Source organism: Embiotoca jacksoni, unplaced genomic scaffold (genome assembly GCF_022577435.1).
Source record: "Embiotoca jacksoni isolate LCO1_2020_lvr unplaced genomic scaffold, fEmbJac1.0.p SCAF_32, whole genome shotgun sequence".
Taxonomy (NCBI): Eukaryota; Metazoa; Chordata; class Actinopteri; family Embiotocidae; genus Embiotoca; species Embiotoca jacksoni.
The window spans coordinates 2,352,654-2,375,489 of NW_027185384.1; the positions used below are offsets into that span (position 1 = coordinate 2,352,654).

The 22,836-nt window shown below is 41.5% G+C and overlaps 2 protein-coding genes across 4 annotated transcripts; both read right to left on the reverse strand.

The window, feature by feature from the left end:
• Nucleotides 1-5,461: 5,461 nt before the first annotated feature.
• Nucleotides 5,462-9,688, reverse strand: fam3c (FAM3 metabolism regulating signaling molecule C). 3 transcript variants are annotated; one of them, XM_069164906.1, is made up of 10 exons: nucleotides 9,586-9,688; nucleotides 9,048-9,097; nucleotides 8,830-8,934; nucleotides 8,487-8,513; nucleotides 7,969-8,092; nucleotides 7,683-7,741; nucleotides 7,449-7,499; nucleotides 6,910-6,994; nucleotides 6,657-6,783; nucleotides 5,462-6,318 (listed from the first exon to the last, which is right to left on the reverse strand). In XM_069164906.1, exons 2-10 carry the CDS (start codon nucleotides 9,061-9,063, stop codon nucleotides 6,229-6,231), a joined length of 684 nt encoding a protein of 227 aa, XP_069021007.1. In that variant the 5' UTR covers nucleotides 9,064-9,097; nucleotides 9,586-9,688; the 3' UTR covers nucleotides 5,462-6,228. The 3 variants fall into 3 exon arrangements, with proteins under 3 accessions (XP_069021007.1, XP_069021008.1, XP_069021005.1); XM_069164907.1 differs by having other exon boundaries at nucleotides 9,618-9,636; XM_069164904.1 differs by lacking the exon at nucleotides 9,586-9,688 and having other exon boundaries at nucleotides 9,048-9,549.
• An 893-nt stretch (nucleotides 9,689-10,581) lies between these two features.
• On the reverse strand, nucleotides 10,582-20,883 carry LOC138207604 (sortilin). The gene is made up of 21 exons (XM_069164955.1): nucleotides 20,626-20,883; nucleotides 20,086-20,148; nucleotides 19,883-19,959; nucleotides 19,711-19,807; nucleotides 18,850-19,017; nucleotides 18,565-18,638; nucleotides 18,308-18,354; nucleotides 17,248-17,384; nucleotides 16,921-17,004; nucleotides 15,455-15,515; nucleotides 14,153-14,305; nucleotides 13,736-13,833; nucleotides 13,533-13,632; nucleotides 13,215-13,389; nucleotides 12,916-13,109; nucleotides 11,908-12,097; nucleotides 11,675-11,791; nucleotides 11,445-11,586; nucleotides 11,246-11,352; nucleotides 11,041-11,158; nucleotides 10,582-10,952 (listed from the first exon to the last, which is right to left on the reverse strand). The coding sequence occupies exons 1-21, from the start codon at nucleotides 20,881-20,883 to the stop codon at nucleotides 10,938-10,940; spliced, it is 2,475 nt and encodes an 824-aa protein (XP_069021056.1). The 3' UTR covers nucleotides 10,582-10,937.
• Between the last annotated feature and the right edge of the window lie 1,953 nt (nucleotides 20,884-22,836).

Sequence of the window (22,836 nt, forward strand, 5' to 3'; positions counted from 1 at the left end):
GCGTAAAAAACACAAAACTGAATGTTGCTGTTACTTTCAGACAAAGTAAGACCAGCGAATAATTAAATATACAGTAAATAAGTCATATTTTCAGATGCTTTTTAAAGTTTTGTTGACATCTTTCATTTTTATAAACACAGGACTAAGACAGGACAGTTATAAATTGATGAGGGCCTGCTCTCTCCCACAGTACCCTCAATTACAATCCCACTTTGAACACTATGGACTGAGGGGTGAAAATATATTTGTAGAAATACTGTAAATCATGACATTAATGCGAATGCACACCTGTGTTTATGCATTGAGTCGATCTGTATGCTGAGTCATCAACAGATGCAGCATTAGAGGACAAACAAAAATCCCCTTGTGCAATAAATAACAACCGTGTCCAATTATTATCCATTTAAGAAAACTAAAGTGAATTTAGTGAATCAGAACTCAAACCATTTGTATTTATTTGTGTGAAGTCAGTCAAGTTATACAGCAACTTTTGTTGTTGTTGTTGTTGTTGTTGTTTGTTTGTTTATCTGATTCATTTCCTGGACTAAAATTCAAAAGGCTTTATTTTATTCCTCTGCCTGAACACCGACAGCATTTCTTTATCACTGCTAAAAACATGAATTATTAATGTCTGTATGCGCTTGTGTTCACATTGTAGTTACAACGTTGTGCAGCGTAAAGCCTCAGTAGAGCGTCATGTATCGTACACAGCTGCTCAGAAAGATGGTGTTTCCATACTTAGCGCCGGCTTCGACACAATCTGACAACACCACAAACAATCTTCTGAATACGTTCAACGAAACCTGCTAAACACAATGTTCACCTTTTAAAAATAAAATACCAGTTTCAGTGAGTCGGGGGCGACGCAGTCTTCTCGTACTAGTTTGTGGTTTGCGTTGGTGAAGCGCATCAAAAGTAGGATGTGTCTTTTTTTTTTTTTTTTGTTCACCGGCGTCGACTTCCCGACGCTGAGCTTCAAGTAGCGGAAAGTCAAAGCGACGGCCGTGAAAGACACCTTTGTTTCACAGGCATGACCAAAGAGACCATGTGTGAGCCGTGTGTGAGGGTGAAAAGGTGAACGCTGTTTCAGCGCTCGCCGTGTTTTTTCGCGTCAAGACTTGATTAACTTTCTGGGTTTCTCCGAAATTGTTGTGGCGTGATGAAACGAATGCATGAGAAGAGAACTCCCTTCCCACAATAACGACGCAAAAGTAGACTAGCACGCTTTTGACAAGCCCGGCCATGCAAAATCATTTTCTGTCTGTTGTGTAACTCGCATGCGTCTGGTGATCTGTGCGCATTTGACCCGTGTCAGTTCAGAACGTACAGATTGTGAGAAAAGATCCATATGATGAACTATCGATAGAGCCGGGTGTCTGCGGGCTGGCGTGGTGTTTGTCTGTCAGTGCTGAGGTCAGCAGGAAGTTCCCACAGACCGGCTGAGTGTAAACACAGCTGTCTGAATCAGTGTGCTTGCGTGCGTGTGCATACGCACATGCGTGTGTTGGAGAGGCAATTATAGGATTGGAGGTCAGGTTGAAGAAAGAGGGCAGTGAGGTCACTGCAGAGATGGGGGGGGGGGGGGGGGGGGGTGTTGAAGATCCTGAAAGAAATAATTGTGGAAAAAGAAGTTTGATGGCCGGGCTCTGTTTGGGGTTCGGTGTCAGATAAGATGTCTGGGAAACTATCAAAGGGAACCCGAACACTCTGATAAAACTCATAGGAAAGAAAACATTTGATGGAAAGGGAAGAATTTCTATTAAGTACTTCAGTTATACTGAAGGTTAGATTCATACAAAACTCAGGGCAGCGACATTTGCTGACTTTTTAGTGAGTGCAAGGAAGTTGCTCGGGCTCCTACCTTTTAAATATATCAAGACGCAGTGCAGCTGTCAGGCCACAAGAGGGCAGGAGGCTTTAACTATCAGTATTTAGTAGAAGCTGCAGAGTTTAGTAGATGCAGAAGTTGAGTGCACAGATTTGTAGCAGCGAGTTCATCGGTCACTCAACAGACAGCTTCAAACTTTGCAACACTGGTTGGCCAATAATAACAGGGGTTGGTGGTTCAATACCAGTTCTTCCTGTCCACATGTTGAGGTGTCTTTGAGCAAAACACTGAACTCCAAATTGCTCCTGTCCAGTGTACGAGAGAGAAAAATGTGGAAGGCACTTTGTTGTAATCCTGTTTAAGGTTGTAATGTTCCTATTTCAATCGCTGACAGTTAGTTTGGCACCATATGAAAGCAGCGTTAGAGGGCTGTTTACAGTGTCCAACTCTGGGTATGAGGCCGAGGCTATATAGCAGCGTGTCTGTTTTTTTTCAGCACTGCTTATAGTCAAAAAAACATAAATCCTAAAATGTCCACAATGCAACTTGACGGGATCTTTTGTTAACGCCATTACATATTCTTTCTATCTCCACACCATCCCGTGTGTGTCGCAGGATTTCTTTTGTAAATTTCTCATCTCCAAGCCCGACCTGACCCAAATGATCCCCGCGTGGGTATTTGCATTTGGTCAACTGCGGCTCAAGTGGCAGAGCAGATCGTCCATTAGTCATTAGCGGCTGGAGGTTGTGTTTTTTTTTTTTAATCACCAGCTCCTCCTGCCCACAAGTGAAAATGTCCTTCAGTAAAGCACTGAACCCGAATTGCTGAAAAGTGGAACGTACAGTAAAATGCTGTTTCCATAGACGTTACGTAGTCTCATCCACGGCCGCGGAAGGCAACAAGCATAGCCCGACGCCGCGTAGCAAAAATATTTACGCGGAAGCGTTGACTTCACCGATGGCGATTCTTTCCTCAAGCGGCCGCAATATATTTAACTTCTGACTGTGACTTTCAGAAAGCCGGGGCTTTTCCATTGAGGGATGTTTGGTCAGGAGACCCGCAGGGCAGAGATCAGAGGACGGTGCAGTACAGGAGGAAGAGGCGGGTGTAGATGGGAATACGGGCGGGTGCGTTTTGGTCGGTGGTCACATGTGGTCAGCAGGCGAGGGCGGAAGGGCTCCGCAGTCACTGTTGTTGTGATCGAGGCCATGAGTGTGTTTAAGTCACAGAAGGTGGACTGGAAAGGCATTTTTCATCACGAGGTTCGCGGTAAATAGAGGAATTTTTTTTTTTTTTTATAAAAACAGAATTATGAGAGTCACGGGGGGGTCAAAGGGCAAAGGTCAGGGGTCACAATGTGAAAGTTGAGCTGTTCAGAGTTTCTTGGAGAGGCGAGAACCTTTGTTCAGTGGACAGATTTATTCTGGGAAGCGTACAGAGGGGACGAAAGAAAGAAATTAGAGACTGTTAGAGTTGTTCTGTACGAGGACAATAATAATAACACACACCGTCCAGAAGAGTTTGTTGTCCTCGTAGTCCTTCTTTGCTCATGAAGCCCTGAGTCTCCCCGGGGAGGTCTCGCCATTAGAGGCTTACGCCACACGAGAGATGTTCATCCATAATGCATCATATAGCGCGTTTTATATAAGACGAGCTGCAGATGATTCACTCCTACACCTCATCTCTCGGAGCAGAAACGTGGAGCTCAGAGGAGGCTCAGCCCACGCCAACAGTTTTAAAGGCATCACGCACACACACATCTCTAACAGCACGAAGAAGACAAAACAATAACTTATTGATGTGCCCACGTAACAACATACTGTAGGCGCCCCAACAGCTGCCAAGCAAATGCCGTCCTGTATACCCTCATAAAAACAAATCGCGGTGTGGAGGGGGGGGGGGGATAAAATGTCAGAGGGTCGCTGGGTGCTGAGCTCAGATGAGATCAGTGGAAAAGCTCCACAGTGTGTTTTTCAATCAGTGGGGATAAGGATGAGCTCTGTGTGGAGGTCACTTCACCGGCGGGGGTTGGAAATGTGAAATTGTTTACAAGTGACGGAAAGAAGAAATGAAAGGGAACGTAGTGTGAGAGCGTGCACATAAGAGGGAGATGACAAGATGCTTTGAGTGGGTAGAATAGAAATTTTCCGACAACACTGCGTGAGGCTGATATGTACCGCAGGTCGAGTCGGTCCGATTGGACCAATGAAAAACTGCAAACACAAACACACCAGAGGGACATTTAGCGCACAAGGGACTCAGCGGGGCTCGGAAATCTCACATATCCCCACTCTGTCATGATGCACACAGTATGTACACTACTTTAGATAATTTCCCCCACGTCTGGCATGTCAGCTATTTAATGAGAGGAAAGCAAATGTTTGCTTTCTCCAAAGTGGTCCACAATTATGCTGAATTTGCATTAATGAGATGGTATTTACAGTAATTCTCATGAAATCTCCCACGGAGGAGATTATTGTTTAAAAAAAATAAATAAATAAAAAAAAAAGTTTTTATCCTTAATTAGAAGCTACTGATTGACATCTCTACTTTACTGTTCCACTGAAGCACAACAACAAACAAATACTGTGAAGGAAAGATGAAACACAGGATATGCAAGATGAATAAAATAAGGCAATGGCGCCTCCTGCAGGTCATTGTAAAGAGCAATTCTTGAACAGCACTTGTCACTAATTATTAAATGTTTGCACATTATAACAGTTTTTGGATTATGAGATGTGGAACACAGAGAATTATTTTAAAGCATTTTAAAGGTCCCTTTAAATGTGGACAATTTTTTATCAGAAAATACTCAAGGAATTTCAAACAACAATATTTCAAAGCTAAAATCGCACTTATAAAACAGAAAGGAAACTTAACCATTACTTTACGAACTCTCTCAGTCCATATCGGATTCACTGATCAAACATAAATTATCCAACAAAACAAAACAGCAACCATAATTTGTTCTTAGTAAAATACGGTCCTTCAGCGTTTGAGATCAAAGAGGCCGAGATCGGTGTTTCGCACTTGTTAAGGAGTTGAGTGAAATAAAAAGGGAAGTTGAAAAGTGTGATAATCACTATCACCTAAAATTAATAGAAAAGGGGATATACTAAAGTGTTGTACATATCCCGCTTCTTGCATTTCCGTTGCTTCACCGAGGGCTTGTTTCTGTTTCTTATCTTATGTCTTCAAAGACGAAGCTGAAGTTTGTATTCAAGTCACTTACAGGAACAAGTTGCACACGTTCATCGTTTTTCACCGTCCGTCTTCACATTTTGCAACGATAATGGCCTTATTACCAGTTAAGTTTTGTTTTTAGCCTCATTAAACTGCTTCTTTAATGCAATATACCGTAGTTAATGCGTACACAGGGTAATCATAGCAACTGTAAATACTGTGCGCGTTTGTCATTTCCTTTCAGTCAACCAGATGAAGACGCTAACAGGCTTCACTCACTCAGTAATAATTAAAACCTCGGTTGATACTGAAATTAATCTGCAGCTATCTGCTTAGAGAACGAGGTCTTGTGTAAGGACGGGGGAAAAAAAACACAAACCGTAAGCACAATGAAATCACTACCTATCACAGCTAGGCGTAAGAAAACACCTTTAATCCACACAAACACACAAGGCTGACAAAATCATTTATTTTAGGAAATTATATTATTATTACAACGTTCATTAAATTAGGATCTTTCCAATGTCAACCCTCCTCCAAACGGATATTTACAAATTTCACAGTGAATTTGGTACATTTGGTTACAATGAGAGGAAGCACCTTCCCATCCTGTTAATCCCCACAAATCAACAACTTTGAAAGAAACAAATGGTCTCTTGAAGGCTTGTTGATAGAAAATATGAGTAGGATAATTAAGGCAGGTTACAGGTAATGGAGAATGTAGCTCCCTCCCCCCCAATGTTTTTTTTTTTTTATTTTATTTTTTTAAATAAACCTGGGCTATGACGTCCATTTCCATCAACAACAGTGCAACTCTCTGTCACAACTCGGGGCCTTAAAGATAGAAAGTGGGATAGTAAGCCACAAAAAAAAAGACCCTTTAAATCAGTGCACTCTACTTACTGGCCGCTAATACAAGCATCTATGTAAAAGTACCCAAACACAGGGAGAAGAGCACGAAGGTCCGAGCTTCACTTTCCTGCTCCGACTGAAGTATGACGGCAGCACCTCTTTCCTGGTAACGGTTGTTCTGGTAAGCAAATAATTAAAAAAAGAAAAGAAAAAGAAAAAAAAAGAACAACCGGCGGAGTGAAACGTGTAAAACGACCTTCCTCGGCCCGGAGGAGTGCACAAAGTCTCACGAGAACAAAAAAATGCCGAGGCGGGCGAGGTGGACGGGCGAGATAAGAAACGGCCGCTCCGACGCGAGCTCGGGTCAGTCCTCCCTCCGCGGTATGCAGCCCTCCATCTCCAACACCTCAGGCCAGCCCTCGAATTTGTTGGTGTCCGCGCTGTTCTTTATATGCTGCCGAGACAAAAGCACAAAAGCTCACAGTGTGTTAAACAAGAAACCGGGGCAGAGGTCACGCTCCCAGCGGGGTTTTACTTTTTCCGGACCAAAGCAAAAAAAAATAAATAAATAAATACAAAATTAAAAAAAAAAAAAAAAGAGTCAGTCGTATTTATTTATAAGACGTATTTAATCACGAATAGCAAACTAAAATGCAGCTGAACATGTATATCACGACCGACAGTTAGAAACGTCGTCTTGACGAGGCTCCTGTGTCGCTCCCCTTAAGTTTGAGTATTTAGAAGGACGCTGCTGTTAAAAAGGAAGCGGGTGTACCAACAAAGTCGTCTTACCTGCTCAAATGGACTCTTGGTCTTGATGCCTTTCCCTCCTACAAAGATCCAGTTGTCCCGGAAGCCCAAATTACCGACTGCTGTGCTGCCAAGATCGGCGATTAACTTCCTGGCTTCGTCGTTGAGTCTGTAGAACAAAGCAGAGATCCGTGATTTAATATCCACCCCTGCAGCAACGCAGTCGGTATTACAGATCATTTAAATTGATCACGCGGATCTAAATTGTGAGAGATATTGCGGAAAAAGCTCTTACTTTGTTGCGGGATCGTCGTACGAGGCCATCATTACGATTGTCCCGTCTTCAATTTCCTTCAGGAATTTAATGAAGGGAGCCACATCTGTGCAGAGTTACACGTCGTTTACACAATGTCCTTGTGGGTTTTTTTGAATGTCCAAAACAAAGCGCAGGGTTTTTTTCCCCTGACATTATAAGATTAAGATGCGGCACCGAGCGGTATTTTGGGCACTACTACCCCAAAGCCGAACGGTTGTGAAGAACATCGAATCGACTGAATGCCTTTTCTCAGCTGTGAAGGTCGTATTTGTTCCCCGGCAGACTCCTGGAGGAAGTTTTGTCTTCAAGCTTTGAGGTTTTTGTTTTATTTATCTGCTCCAGATTTTCCAAATTTTTTTTTGGACGATTTTACAGACGTACGACAATACCCGAATAGTAGTTCAAAACATTTTTTTTAAACAGCATGTTGTCAGTTTAAAAATGTAAAATTCACACCGGGTAGGAGCGAACGAGTCTTCCACAAACCTGAACACTGATATAATTCTGAAAACACTCACCTCCTGCCCACATGTCATAAAAGTCTGTCTTCGTAAGTTCCCCCGTTCTCCCTGTGAGGGGGAGGAGGGGCTCAAAGTGAATCTGAAGGTCCGTCGGCGGCAGCATTTACAGTTTTTCTGCATTACAAACTTGGGTCGTGGCTTCTAGTTATTTACAAAATGATATTCAGGAACAGACACGGACGCCGGTTCATTTCTATTTGACTTGGAGGTGCGGAAACAAGATAACGCTACCATTAACCAGGGCGAGGTTGAGCCCTCTCCCCACGTTGTTCTTCACGCCGCTCATCAGCCTGCAACCAACAACAGGGAGACGGTGACGTGGACAGGACACTTTCACGGGTTAACAACCGCCCTTATCTATCATTAACAAACACATCTGCGACGCGGGAAAGATGTCGAGACACCGCAACCGCGTGTTGAATTTGCAACGAGAGAAAACAGAGGAAAGCAATAATTCCCCGCTTAAACACTCGCAATCGGGTTGTGGTGAAAATGAATTGTGACGGGGTCCACTTACAGCTTGTCCTCCAGGCAGATTTTGGGCCCCACCACGCTGGCCGCGCCACTCGCCATCTTAAAGGCGAAGTGTCCGCTCGGACACTCTTTGGACAGACCGCACTTGTGCCTGACCGGCTTTGTTGCTGCAAAACACAAACCTCCTTTTACACACCGAGTAAAGAGGCAGCGCCATATCGGGTGACGGGGGCATAAAGCCTCTTCACAAAACAGGTGCTGACACAGAAGAAAAAGCAGCGATTCAAACTTTGAACTCGAGGAATGTAGTTACACTCGAAATGCTTGGAAAAAAAAAAAAAAGGGGCCCGAGCTTAACGCAATTAGAAATTTCCAGTATCTACATGCAAACGACAGGATCTGCTACTGCAAGCTCATCTTTGCCGTTATCGTGTTGACTGGTATAAAGAGATTTATTAAAGAAATAATACCAAAAAAAAGAAGAAGGGGACGTACAACAAAACACATTAGTAACTGAGGAACAAATCAAAAGACATGCAATGATAGTTTGGGGATACTTACAGGCTTCGATCCCCGGCATAGATCTCGCTGTAAAGCAAAAACAAAAACAAATAAATATATACATATCTATTGGGGGAAATTCCCAGGGATCAACTGAATGTCATCACTTCCTTAAGCAAAGCGTGATTTGCATATTTGTTTTCAAAATCTACAGAGAAAAAAAAGGAAAGACTTAACATAATGTAATACCACACAACAACTGAACAAGTAGTTGTCAAAGGTTTTCTGTGCGGTTGATTCTCTCCCTTGTTGTGCTTTGCTTTGCTGTTCAGACTAATACCTCAGGATGATTTGTGTCTTACAACAACAACAACAACAACAACAAAAAGGAAAAGTTACTCACATATTACACTGCTAAATTTAAAGTCCGTGTTGATCTCCAGCAGTTGAAAAGTCAGAAAGACAGCCAGGAGGAAGGCGAAGACGACAGCTGCGAGCTTCAAAACACCTGAGACGGGAAGACACGTGGAATATATATTATATATATTATATATATATATATTATAGCTGACTATGTGTGATGTATTTTATAATATCGCATGAAGAAAACAGCTGACTTACCGCCGGCCCGGACCATCTTCGCGAGTCTCCAGACACCTTTTCTTGACAACCTGTAGCAACCCATTGAGTCAGTTTCACTTCCGTATTTATTTATTTTATTTTATTTTATTTCGGTGTATATTTATGATCCGTGTGAAAGTAGAGACGGCGTTAAATGTAGTCGGTTGCTAGGAGTCGAATTTATGCAGAAAGTTTGTTGTTTTGTTGTTATTGTTTTGCCGTAAATGACTTTAGTCTTTTCTGAATGAGCTCCGTCTTACGAGGCTGAGCACTCAGCTGGTTGACTTTTCTGACGCTGAACACAATTATCAATCCGCATTTTTTTGGACGCGCTGACTGGCGTCAACCGACCGCAGCAGCATTTTTTTTTTTTTTTTAAACCGACGCTAACCGACGTGCGCTTGGCGGACTTCCTTCTCTCCCGCCTCGTTTCTGGTATCTGGCACCGAAAAAAAAAAAAACAACCGCGGCAAGGAAGCTCGGCGGACCGGGGACGAGTTGAAGTTGACCCTTGGACGAATGTACGCGCACCGCTTACCTGTTGAAGGTCCACCGTGACCGCGCTTTTACCTGCAGAGCTGCTCGCGATACTCTCCGTTGACCGACGGTGACTCTTCTTGTCGTGACAGCTCAGATATGGATAAAGGACCACGGTGAGAGGAGTCACTCTGTCGTAAAAATCAAAGACTTTGACGTTGGTTAATTTTTCCTTTTTAGATATATATATATATTTTTTTTTTTTTATGCCGAGTCCAATAGATAAAGCTTAAAAAAAAAAAGTTAAACAATATTTTACTTTAAATTATATAAAAGTGATTAAAAAAATATATAATCTTAACATAAAATATAGCATCTATAAGGAGTAGGGTATTAATAAAGTAAGGAATAAAGTTAAAAAGTAATAACCCATTTTGTGTTAATATCAAATTAAAACACAATGATAAAATCAATAAATAAATCGGGACAATTTTATATTGCATTTAGTTAGTAAAGTAAACAACTTCCTCAGCATGGACATTATTGATGCTTGTCAAACCTTAATTAATTCATAATTATTCTGACCAAGAAAGGAGATTCGGTAAAACTGTGTGCATAAAATACATCCCTCACTTATGCCTTTGAAATGATGTCAACATTGTTAAAAACCTGTTTCTACGTTAGACTAACGTAAATCAGCCTCAATATAAATTACATCTGAGGATAAAGTATTTCTTCCAGGAATATTTGTTATTTTATTTCTTTACAATCAGGCACTATAAAAAAAAAATTAAAAAAATGTGTTTGTGATGAGTAAATCCCAATTTTCTATCAGGGGTACTTGTGTACTGAATCGTTGTGAAAGTTTTTTTTTTTAACGAGTGAGATATCTGTCATGCAAAATCTTTGTTCATGTCAGACCAACTTCCCGTCCTTTCTTCTTCTCTACTCATGAAGCAGAACAGATACGTTGCAGCGGCACCAGTGCCACCTGGTGGACAGGTTTAAAATCTTGGCACGTTTTAACTGTAACATACTCAGCAGAATGGACACACAATAAAATTAATAATTTAGTTTTGTCCCAAATGCACATTTTCAGGATTGTTTTGGGTTTCTTTTCACATCTAACAGAAGGTGGTGCAAAACAAAGTAAAATCAAACAAATAAAATACTGTACAAAACAAACAGAAAGCAAAGTAAAACAATAAAATGAAGTGAGCTCAATAAATTAAGACATTTAACAATTTCATACTTGTCATTCAAAACCACAAAACCTGGCACGAGGGGTGCTCCCATTAAAAAAAAAAAAAAAAAAGAACATCAAGGACAAGTCCAACAAATTGTAGCTGGCAGTCTTTTTCAGCAGCCGGTCTCCATCATGAATATCCATCATATTCATAAAAATGTGTCGTGTCATTCAATAAGATCCTGGCAAAATGAGAACACAAAAACTTTAATAAATGTGAGAAAATCACACCAGAGAAGACTTTATAAGATCTTTTTAAATAAGTCTTACATCGTCTGACTCCTGCTGGCAAGCCGTGCCATTGCTGCTGGTGCCACTTTCATGATCGACTGTGATGCAGTTATCATCATCCTGGATCCGCAGGTTGGAGAAACGATACACCGGTGCCCTGCAGAGGGCAACGGGAAGCCACGATAGTCAGCACCTCCCGGGTTCACGAAGGTGTACGTGCAGCAGAGGTGTGTGTCTAACTCACCTGTCTCTATAAACCACTCTCCTGGCAGCGAGGACTGCAGAGATGACAGCTACCAGGACGATGAGTCCCGCTCCCGCGCACACCAGGGTCAACACCAGCCTTTCTCGCTGGAAAATACATGCAACAGATGTGTTATTCCAAGAAACCGAACATGAAGAACTGAAGAGCAAGCACGGAGTAGAACGGCAAACCCACTGACCGGCGTGTCGAAGTATGTGACTGAAGATGTGGAATTGGCAGGCGGGGAAGGGTTTGGTTTGACACCACAGGGACTGACTGTCTGCACTGCGAGCAGAGGACTGAATCCCCCCTCACACCTGTCACTCGGGACCCTGCGGTACCTTCAAACATGCCAAGAGTACAGTCAGGCGTGTGCGAACGTGCGGAGGTGTCTTCTTTAGTTTAAAAAAAAAAGGGAGTGATCATTACCCTGCTGTCAGAAGCTCGTCCTCCTCTCCGTTCAGACAGGCCTCCAAGGTTTTATTGGAAGCACTGGGTTGCCTCACGCACTCTGAGGTGTTCACATGACGATAGTAACCGTAGTCACTGTTGTCAAGGAAAGAGAGTAGTTTTAAAACAAGACCAGAACATGAACATTTTCTCTTTGCAGCGATGCTTCGTTCTGAATTTAAGCTTTCTGAGTATCTTTACAGTGCCATTACCATAAGTAATCTTCTCTGGTGCACAAGCAGGGGCTTTGCTTCTTGCTCACCACGAAGCCTCGGCCATTTCTGCACACAGACTGCTTCTTTAACCTCCTGTAAGTCTCCTTGACACCCAGGACGCAGCCGTTTCTCTCCGAGTCCTCTTCTATAGAATGAGCCAACCACTCTTTGTAGTCCTGGTCATGACCTGATGAATTCAATGACAACGAATCACTATGTAACTGCCACCGAAAATAATTTCAAACGTGGCAGGTTAAATGAAAGAAAATGGTTTAATTAAGAATAAAGAAGTTTAATTTCACAAAATTAAATCGAATTTTTATTTAAGCAGTTTCCGGCAATGATAGCGGTGTTGTCAATTGAATTGACCAAGTAAATGTGTTGTCACCACACAGCAGATTACTGCTGCAAACACAGAACAGTAACTCCCATACAACAAAGCAAAACAGCACAGAGAAAATATTAAAGTTCTGGATAACTTGGCTTTAAAAAGTATTTCACAACCCCTTTAAACCACTAAAAAAGATTTAAGAGAAGAAGAAAAACTGCTTCAACCTTTAAATTAATAGTGTGTCTTCATGTAGGATCACATAGTAAGAAAAACATTTCAGGGCCTCTTTTAAAAACGAAAGAAGATCAGAGAGAAATCAAGAACCGAAATACAAACAGAAGAGGAAACAGCAAAATGGAGAGTGATTTGACACAGTGGAACTGTGTTTAGTCAGCTGTCTTGTTCTCAAAACCTGATGGGTTGAAAAATGTAAGAGAAATTAAAAAAAAAAAATAATAATAAATAAAAAATAAGAACACAGTGTCACATGTTCTCAGGTTATGGAAAGTCTCATGTCTGGAGTTTCAAGAGTTTCTGCAACAGGAAACTGATGTCATGCTCCCACTCACTGGAGAAACCTAGACGTACCTACCACCAGGGGGCAACATGCAGTCTGGGGAGGAGTATACAGTACATTTAATGTGGAAGGCAGTCATTATAGTATCTGGGCTTACACTCTCTGGTAATGAGGCTCTGGAAATCGATGGTGACGGCCACCCACATGGGCTGACCGTCCTCCTCGGGCCGGAAGCCCCACACGCTGACGTTCATGGCCTTAGTGCCGGGCTCAGACGACAGGCCCGCGAAGAAGAAGGGCTGCTCGGTGAAGTTATACGACTTCCAGCACTGGCCCTCGTCTGTGGAGAACCTGTTCACGAGAAACAGGAGCAAACATGTTATATTGATATCACTTTTCACTGCCAAATATTCCAATGTTTAATTGTGCATAAGGTAAAAGAGATGTCTCCAATACTTGATAGTTTTGACTTGTCCTTCCCGCCGGGCCTCCACAGCAACAATGAGACCCCCAGAGTTGAGTATACTGTAGTGGTGAGGACCCCTCAGTGTGCCCCTCCAGTTATAACCCCCGTTTGAGGAGACAAACACATCTGGGTGCTGCGATGACGACAGAGAATCACCAACAGCACCTGGTGGAGAGAAAATACATCTTTATTTATCATGACACTAGATTTAGGTAACTTAATAACAGAGGTGTGTATAGTATAGATAAACTTTAACATTATTTATTCTTGTATTGAAAATTAATATGGGTAAATTGCTGTTTAATTACCGTGGGCAATAACCAGACCAATAGCAGTGGGCTCAGACAGAGCCACCATGGGTACTACTTTGTTAATGCGGCTGTGTTCTCCGTGAATATGCAGGTTGCACTGGTGGAGAAAAAAACACATACAGTATATGTAAAAATTGACTCAAAGGACTAAAAGTGATAAAAAAAAATAAAAAAAAATTTAAATTCTGTATGTAACATACGCTTTTGACTTGGTCTCCACAATCCACATTTTCAGGTTTGTTAAGTTGTCTCCACGAACCTCCTCTGTTAAAGGAAATGACAGATCTGATACGCCCATCTGCAACAAAACAAAGGGTTCGGGTTACAATTCCGTTTTATATCAAGATGAAAATACATATTTTTATGTACATATTTTAAGATTTTAAGACCTTTGAAGATATTCAAATGAAAATGAGAAGAAAACAACAGTCTTTACAACTCCCATTCTGAAGTAGGTATTACTACATTGTGTGGAGTCACGCTTTACAAAAATAAAACCCAATTTATAATGAACCACAAAAATCCTTTAAGATTTAACCAAAAACTTCCAGGTCTGCAGAGTGGATGTATGACTACAGATGGATAAAAAGCTGAACAACACATATGGAGCAGCGTACCAACATCCAGTTTATTAGTGAGGTAGACTCCTCTCAGTGAAGTAATGTTGGTGAAGTCGCTCTTCCTCTGCCCATCAAACAAGTGGCGCTCCAGGGATTTGGAGAACAAGATCCCGCGGTCGTCTGAGGTGTACATGGTGCCAAAGAAGGTGTCTGGGATGAAGGAGGAAGAAACAAAGGAGCATTTCAGCCTCTCACAACAGCAAGATACTTTATAACTCCTTTAATGGCCTCTAATGGGGTTACATTTTGTTTTTGATATAATCTGGCTTGTCTCAGCGGAGTACACAACAGAATGTTTGACAGAGGTCCTTTAAAACTGGAGGTGTTCAGTTTGAAGCAATTAGTTTACTGAAAGACATAAACCGGTTGCATTGTTGGAAATTTAGGATCTCCTGTTCTCAGCACGTGGGAACAGGAGATGCCACAGCAGCACAAACCGTTCATATTTTATCTGTGTGAAGCTCACGCACGTGTTAGCTACAGGCATGAAGGGAGAGAAAGGAAAACATCTTTTTAAATTGTATTTTTCATATTGTGATCTGCATGAAGTAAAGGAATGGAAAGAGTGAGCAGTGGAGTACAAGAAGCATGAAGCCCAGTTGAGGGAGGGATTGGACGTCGTTGAGGGTTTGAGTGTGTGTGTGTGTGTGTGTGTGTGTGTGTGTGTGTGTGTGTGTGTGTGTGTGTGTGTGTGTGTGTGTGTGTGTACTTGTACTTATGTTACACCCTGATCCCAATATATGTTTGTCAGCTTTTGCAGTGTAACCTAAATCTCCCTCCCTTCAGCCAGCCAACAAAAGATAAAGCCCTTTTACCCCATATCTCCCCTATTTATCTCTGCAGCACAAAAGTCCCATCATCCAACTCATACAGTGCTAAGTGGAGCAGCTGCCAGAGGAAAAATAACATATATGATGATAATAATAATAATAATAATAATAATAATAATAATAATATGAGAGAAAACGGAGATAGAGGGGGAATGAACGAGAGCATGGGAGAGAAAGAGAAGTCAAGAACAAACCTGGAACTAAATGCATAAATACACACTAAGTATGATGAAGTGATTTGTCAGCAGCGCCGAGAACTTGTGGAACCGGTCGGGCCTATAACGTCCAAATTTTCCATTACAACAAAAAGAGGCTGCGGGCAGTATAAATTCTGTCATGTTGTGTATTTGCGAATGTGTGTCAGGTGTGTTGTTGAGTTTTTGTAGGTGTGGATAATATGGACAAAAAGATTAACTGTGCCTGTGTGTGTGCGTGTGTGTGTGTGTGTTGTGTTGTGTTTGTCTGATACCTCCCGGGTTATCCACGTGCATGAAGAGCATATCCTCATCCCCGTCCAGAATGGAGTAAAACTGCAAACACAAACACACACACACACACACACACACATGGAGGGAGGGAGGGAGAGAGCACATGTGGGTGAGAAAATATGGAATTGCAGTTTTAAAAAAATAATATTTTGATGAGTAATTTAATCTTTGCAAGAAGCCCTGTCTAATCGTCGTGAGAGAGAGTGTGTGTTTGTGCTGTCAACAAGATGTGTGGGTGGGTGTTTCACCAGAAAAGGTTGGTGGTCAGTCGCTGTTGAAAAAGGAAATGTTGCCACTGATGTTTTTAGTTCAAATGCACTAACATCTGTGATGTCGTAATCACTGAAAACATGTGTTTCTAAGTAACTGAGGCACTAACTGTGGGAATCTGCAAGTTTCCTACCGCATTACCCGATTCAGCTTTATCAAAGGAAGAACTAGTCTTTTGATTTTGCATGTGATGGAAGCAGTTGCCACGAAAATAAGTAAGAAAAAAAAAACATCCACCAAGTAGAAACAAATGAGATATCATAGAAAAAAATTTACCCTCAGGGATTAATAAAGTAAATACCTACCTACCTACCTACCTAGAAAAGAAAAATACATTCAATTGGGGTTGCAACTCAAAATGCTCCCGTTAAAATCCAGAATTTTGTTTTTTGGTGCTTTTTTTAAATAATGCAGCCCACTTGATCCGAGGAGGAGAATGATGGTGTAAAATGGTCTCTAGGTGTTTGAGGTAACTAACGTGCTCTACTTCCTGCCCATTGACTGTAATCAACTTTAATCGGGTGCTTGATGAGTGTTTTTTGTTGCCTTCAAGGCAAATGTCATTCATTAAAGCACTTTGTGAGTTCTGTAGCACAGTCAGTGACTCTGTATTGGTAATGTGTGCCACTGAGGCCGTGTCATTTGGATATACAATTTTTTGATACTGAGAAAATAGAATCATTAATACAATGCAACCCTATATGGACCACCTGTGTTAATAACAAGACTGTCAGACATAAAATAATTGACCTTGACTCTCTGAGGTCAGTTACATTTACTTGGACATATCCAGGCTGCAGTCTGAGAGGATGTTTAAACAAGATGTTAACAGTATTAAACGCAGAGGAAACGTGCGTGGATAAAAATCATGTAAAGGCTCTTGGATTGACCTGTAAGTGTGTCACTTAGTCTGGATCCAAAAGAAGCCAAACATATTTAAATACTGTCAAAACCCAAACAACTGAACAAAAAGTTTGGTTTTGTAAGTGTGCATCTAAGTGATCAGTAAACAAATTATATATTGATGGCCTGCTGCTACCGACACATTTTAAACCACCAGTTTAATACTCAGCCCCATTCTCGGGTGTAACAGACTTTAATATTAGATTTACTGCAATTTAAAGGCTTATTGTTGCTATAGTAACCAACACAAACGAGCCAAAAAAAATGTCCTCACCTGCTCAGTGGATGCCGAGGGAAGCAGAGCTCGACTGAAGGTCTCTCCTTGGTCTGATGAGAAGTACATGACCCGAGGGGATCTCTGGGAGCAAAACAGTGTCTCACTACATAGATATCATACTTATTCATGAATGAGCAGAAGGGGATGTAGGCTGTGATTATTAAATATGATCTAAAGAAGCAGATATTAAGACATTTCTATGCTGCTGCTGCTGCTGTGTGTGTGTGTGTGTGTGTGTGTGTGTGTGTGTGTGTGTGTGTGTGTGTGTGTGTGTGTGTGTGTGTGTGTGTGTGTGTGTGTGTGTGTGTGTGAAGAGCATCGTACCGGATCTTCCATCACAGAGAAGAAGAGAAAAGCTCCGATGTAGCCAAAGCTGTAGATGTCCTCATGGATGGTGGTGAAGGTCTTCCCCAGATCCTTCGTCCTCTTCAGCACTAGATCTCCTCTCTCGTCTGTCTCAACTATGATTGGTGAGAAAAATCGCCTTGATAGAAATCTGAACTTTTCTTGATCATATCTTAATTCACTATTGGACAATACATTTTGCTCATCTATATGTATCGAGCAGAAACCTTGACTTCCTTCAATATTCTGTCTGACAAAGTGCTACTATTGGAAATCTTGGTGCTTATTCTGAGATTGCTTTTGAGAAATCAAGCTTTGCTGTGCAAACTAAGGCAAAGCTCATGGAGATTTTACACAGAGCTGTCTCTGTCTTGGCCTTCTGACCTATGTGTTGGTATGGAAATGAGCAATATAGAAATGAACTGGATAACATTGTGAACATGGGCAGTGGAAACAACCCATTTTAGTAAATCTGCTACCAAAAGTAGTTTAGAGACGATAAAATCCTCTAATCTGGTCATAGTTACAGGTTTTATGACAATATTCTTACTTGTACATTTGTATTGTTTATGACTTAATTCACATTGTGTGTTCAGTGTCTCAATTTCTTCTGTTGTTTCATAGAGTTTTGTAGTTTTTATAGCCACTTTGTCATAAAAAGAATTTCCACTTATCAGACAATAAAGCTCTAAACTAAATTCTAGCCAAACCATAAAGATGAAAGATTAGACTTTGAAGCTACTTTTTTACTGAAATGTAACTCGCATCACAAAGTGGACGCTGCTTCACACGAAGTAAAAACATTCAACCAGACAATTGAACAACATTTCAATCTAATATATTTCAGAATTACAAATTGTCTCTGATATTTAAAAAGCAAACAGTGTGAGACGTCTGGATCACAGCAACTGACAAAATATAACCACATGTATAGATTATATTTAGACCTTTTTAATGTATTTTAATGGTGTCTGGGTAACACTGTAAAAACTTTTTGTTACTTTTAAATTGAGTATTTTAGAGTTGTTGTTTTTTTTACCTGTGTCTACTCGACTGCAACTGAAGAACAAATTGATGCCGGCCCCCCTAATGGAAAGAGGAAGTTACAAACATTTCATAAGCACCAAAAAAATGTTACAACAGAATTAATATGAACTGTTTTCAAAGATTGCTTTCTTTTCTCAACAATGGAATATACTGCATATCATACTGTGTATTTGAGTGCCGTGATGTGTTTTCCAATACTGTTACATTTGTGCCATATGGTGAGCAACTCCATTTCCTGTTTATCCTTACCATGAGAAAGAATACACGCCATCATAAACTTTTGTCCACTTGGCACCAAAGTCCAGAGAGAGCCAGAGACCGCCCTGAGAATCAGAAAACAGGAATGTTTATCTTTAGTTTAAGGTGTGTTCTGGATGTGTGCGCACATGCAGGACTGTGGGTCAACAAAGAGTATCAAGCAAAGCAGACCACGAAATCAACGAGAAACGTAGGAGACGATAATTAGGTTAGGCTAGGTTAGGTAGTTACTTTATTAATCCCCGAGGGGAAATTTTTTTAAATTAGCAGACTCACGTCAATGCTGACGGCCACGAGGTAGTCGGGGTTGAGAAAGTGGTACGTGATTGGCTGAGCCAGGTGAAAGGGCAGCTGGGTAAACTGGAAGGTCGCACCGGCATCCGTGGAGGTGAAGATAATCCCACCTGGATGGTCGACCACCGCTGTGTCTGCTGTCAGTATCACCTGTCGGTCAAAGTGAAATGAAAACAGACATGAGATGGAAAGTTGTTACGGCTGATGACAGGATGTTGAATTCAAGTACATAAACAGCACACGAATACCAAAATCTAATTCTTTCCTGCTGCAGATTTTAGCTTTACTAAAATCTTTTCGAAGATTGCTGCAGAAATGTTGGGTTAAAATTTGATGCATATCATAGAAAATGTCTTACATTTTTTTCTATTACGAGTCTTATTTATAATGTTTGCACCTAAAAACTCCCTGAGCGAGAATAAATTATGAAGAAAAAGCTAATGATATGAGACAAAGAGGAAAACTTATCTGCCACTCTTTTCATTCTATGCTGAATTTATCATCTTAAATATAAAACACTGAAGACCTTGATATTCCAGTGCTGCTTAACTCTTGCTGGACTTTTATATTCTGCTGGTTTTGGTGTTGAAGTGTCAACATGTCGACACATTTCTTTGAAAGTATTTTTGAACAACCACAACATTGTGAGGACAATGGTGGTTTGAAAGCTTAGATGTGGCTCGAGTTCATTGGAAGCCATATTAAGATGGGAGATATCTTCACACTTTTTGTGAGGCAACATCACGCACTCCTCAACCAAATGTGCAACACACTTCACCAACTGAAACTCTGAATAACTGAAATACGGGGCACCAAGAGCCCTGATAGTAGCTGATAACTTACAGAGCTCCCTGGTCCAACGCTGACTCCAAACTCCTCCCTGATGAAAGTGTGGTTGATGCGGTGGGAGATGTCGTGGAAGGACTTGCCATAATCCGTACTAATAACAGAGGGAGGATAGTTACGTTCTGAGAGGACAGAGTGGGATGGATGTGCTGATCTGACGCTAACTCACCTTCGGTAAAGTCGCGAGGAGCCTCCTTCTAGGAAAGATTTGAGAGGAGCGCTGATTGTTGACAGCACCAGGATCACCTTGGAAACGTAGCATTTGAGTTATCATTTCAGTTTGAGCTGGAAGTTATGAAACGGCATAGTACTGTAGTACAGAGTCTGAATATTTTCATGACTGTGCCTAGAGGGAGGACTAGAGATACTCACTCCTGTACCATCGCCCACCCATGTGAGGATCACATAGGAGCCATCATCGCCATTAAACCCTGTCTAGGAGGAAGCGAGAGGAGAAGGGCTCACACATGTGACCATAGTACGTCTAGAATAACAAAAAAAACTAACTAACTAAACCAAACTTATTCATGCAATCTCCACTTCCTGCCATGGTCAAATAACAATGTTTACTAAATGGGTGTTATGGTCTGATAAACATGATATGAGAAAATATATTCAGTGATAACTAGATCATCACTCGAAATGTCCGTTTTGGTGTCACCATTAGAGACTATTTCTCCTAAAACATGCTTAAGGAATCTTGAAAAACCTGAAAAAAAAAAAAAAAGCAAAAACTCAACTATCAACTTAAGAAAAATATAAATTTCTATCCTCAGACACGTGAAGTTTGTTGGGAAATTGTTTTTTTTTTCACGTTTCATAAAAGATCAGATTAATCGTTCGATGGACCTTCATATTCACCAAACCTTTTCCAGCTTCAGAACAATGTCCCATAACTCGAATCCACCTCACCTCGTGTGTGTTGTCATCCAGCACCTCGTGCTGGGCCGGGGTGAGGGGCAGCCGACATGGCGTGAAGGGGGGACCGTGAGAAGGGCTGGAGATGCCCGAGGAGCCGCTGGTATCCCTCCTGGGGCGTGCGCGCTCTCGCTCCTGGCTCTCATCCTGCTGACTCCGGCGGAAAGTCACCGTCCCCCTCCCGCGGCTTCTGCCCTCAGCACCCAGAAGAAGGACGCACACCCCACCGAGGACCACAAGTGTCCAGGTCATAGCGACAGTGACCCCGATGAAAAAACTAGCAGGAGTACGAGTGACCTGGATGTCTGTCAGTACTGCTTCGATGCATGGTGTTGCACTGTAAAAGCAGGCGGGGGTGGGACGTGCTTGGACGGGTCATTAACATAAAAAGTGCTGCGTTAAGTGGCGCTTCCACCGTCAGCAGGTGCTTCTGCCCGCATCCAGGTGACCTAGCTGCAGGGAGGATTTACATTTCAAGAGCATGTCGATGGACATACATCTTAGGGCCACTTGCAACAAACACAGAAAGGAAAACGTGCTACTAATTGCGACAGAATGATTGTTTGAGGCGTTCGTGTGACGTTAAAATAGTGGGATTGCGAACGACTGAGAAAAAATGTAGAAGTTCTGGTGAGCGTTGAAAGTATGAGTAGGCGTGAATGCAGTATTCGGAGTAGTAGTAGTAGTACGGACAACTCAACGCAAGAGGTCGACCTGTGTTCACCTCAGGTTTGCAGCTGCGAAGGTGAACTATGGTGCCAAATGTGCCTCAGGAGGGTTGGCACTTTTACGCACGCGAAACTGCGGCGATTATTCACACGAAGGAGCTGCTGCAGGTGAAGACCTGCACAAGCGAGTGTTTTCAGCCACTTGTCAACAGCAATATGAGCGGTATGAAGCTGCTTTTCCGCGTGTTGATATCCAGCTACGACAAGTTTTCTTCCATGAAAAATAATTAAACTTAATGTCGAGTTTATGCATTGACGTGGCGTGGATTTTAATGAGCTTTCCTTCCGTTGTGCCTTGACTGTTCTTCGGATGTGTGCGGGTGATAACATACAAGATAGTGCAAGAGATAGGAGCTCATTAAAATGTTTTATAGAGCAGGAGGATGACGACAAATCAGCAGGAAAGCCTCACCTCAGATTTATGTTTCACCCGTTGATGCGATAGCTGTAATTATAAATCCGCGCCAATAAGAGTTACAGTGAGTAATTATTGCCAATTATGGGTTTATGTGTGTTTATGGGAAACCACGTAAAGTGAGACACGGCCAAATCAGATCAAGTGGAAAATTAATCATTATGAGGAGGGACATCATGTCAAAACATGGGTGGTGGAAATAACCAAGTACATTTACTCCAGTACTGTACTTTAGAACAATTCTGAAGTACTTGTTTCTTATCGAGTCTTACCATTTGATGCTAAGTTAAACTTCCACTCCACTACATTTCAGAGGGAAATATTGTACAATATTGAAATATATTGAAACAATAGATAAAACAGGCTTTTAAAACACTGTCTAACATTAAACTAGTGATTTCCAACATTTTGGCTTCTGACATCTTAAAAATCTGTGTGTAATTGGGGACACATTTCAGATGTCTCTGAGTTTAACAGCTCCACTAAATAGGGATTTGTTTTTCCTCTAACCTTTTTACATGGTTTCATTTCAATAAAGGTTCAAATGATCCAATATCTCATCTAAAATCAAAGATAAGAGAAAAAGACCAAAAACTAAGAACAGATTTGCAGGTCAGAGCTTTGTTTTTTCTTCTTTCCTCTACTCATTTGACCACCCCTCACATTTATCTGCTGTCTCTGGATATAAAACTAGCTTCACCTGCAGCAGCTACAACAGTAACATGCAATACAATAATATTCTAGCCAGAGAGATCAAATCTGCACTTTTAATTTAATAATTGAACGACTGTGTGATGTATTTTTACTTTTACTGAAGAACTTGAAAAAATTATCATCAACATAAGGGCTTTGTAGTGACTCCTCTGATGACTAGTGATGAGTCACACTGTAGCCATCTGTTTAAACCCTGATCAGGAACACACTTTGAGGAAAAGTTGTACACCTCGCCCTCAGGGCAGAGGAAGGACTGAGAACTGAGGACAGAGTAATACACCTACTAATCCTACTGTGGAGTGAAACTGTCGAAGCTCCAGTGATCGTTTTTTTCCATTTGAGAGCACA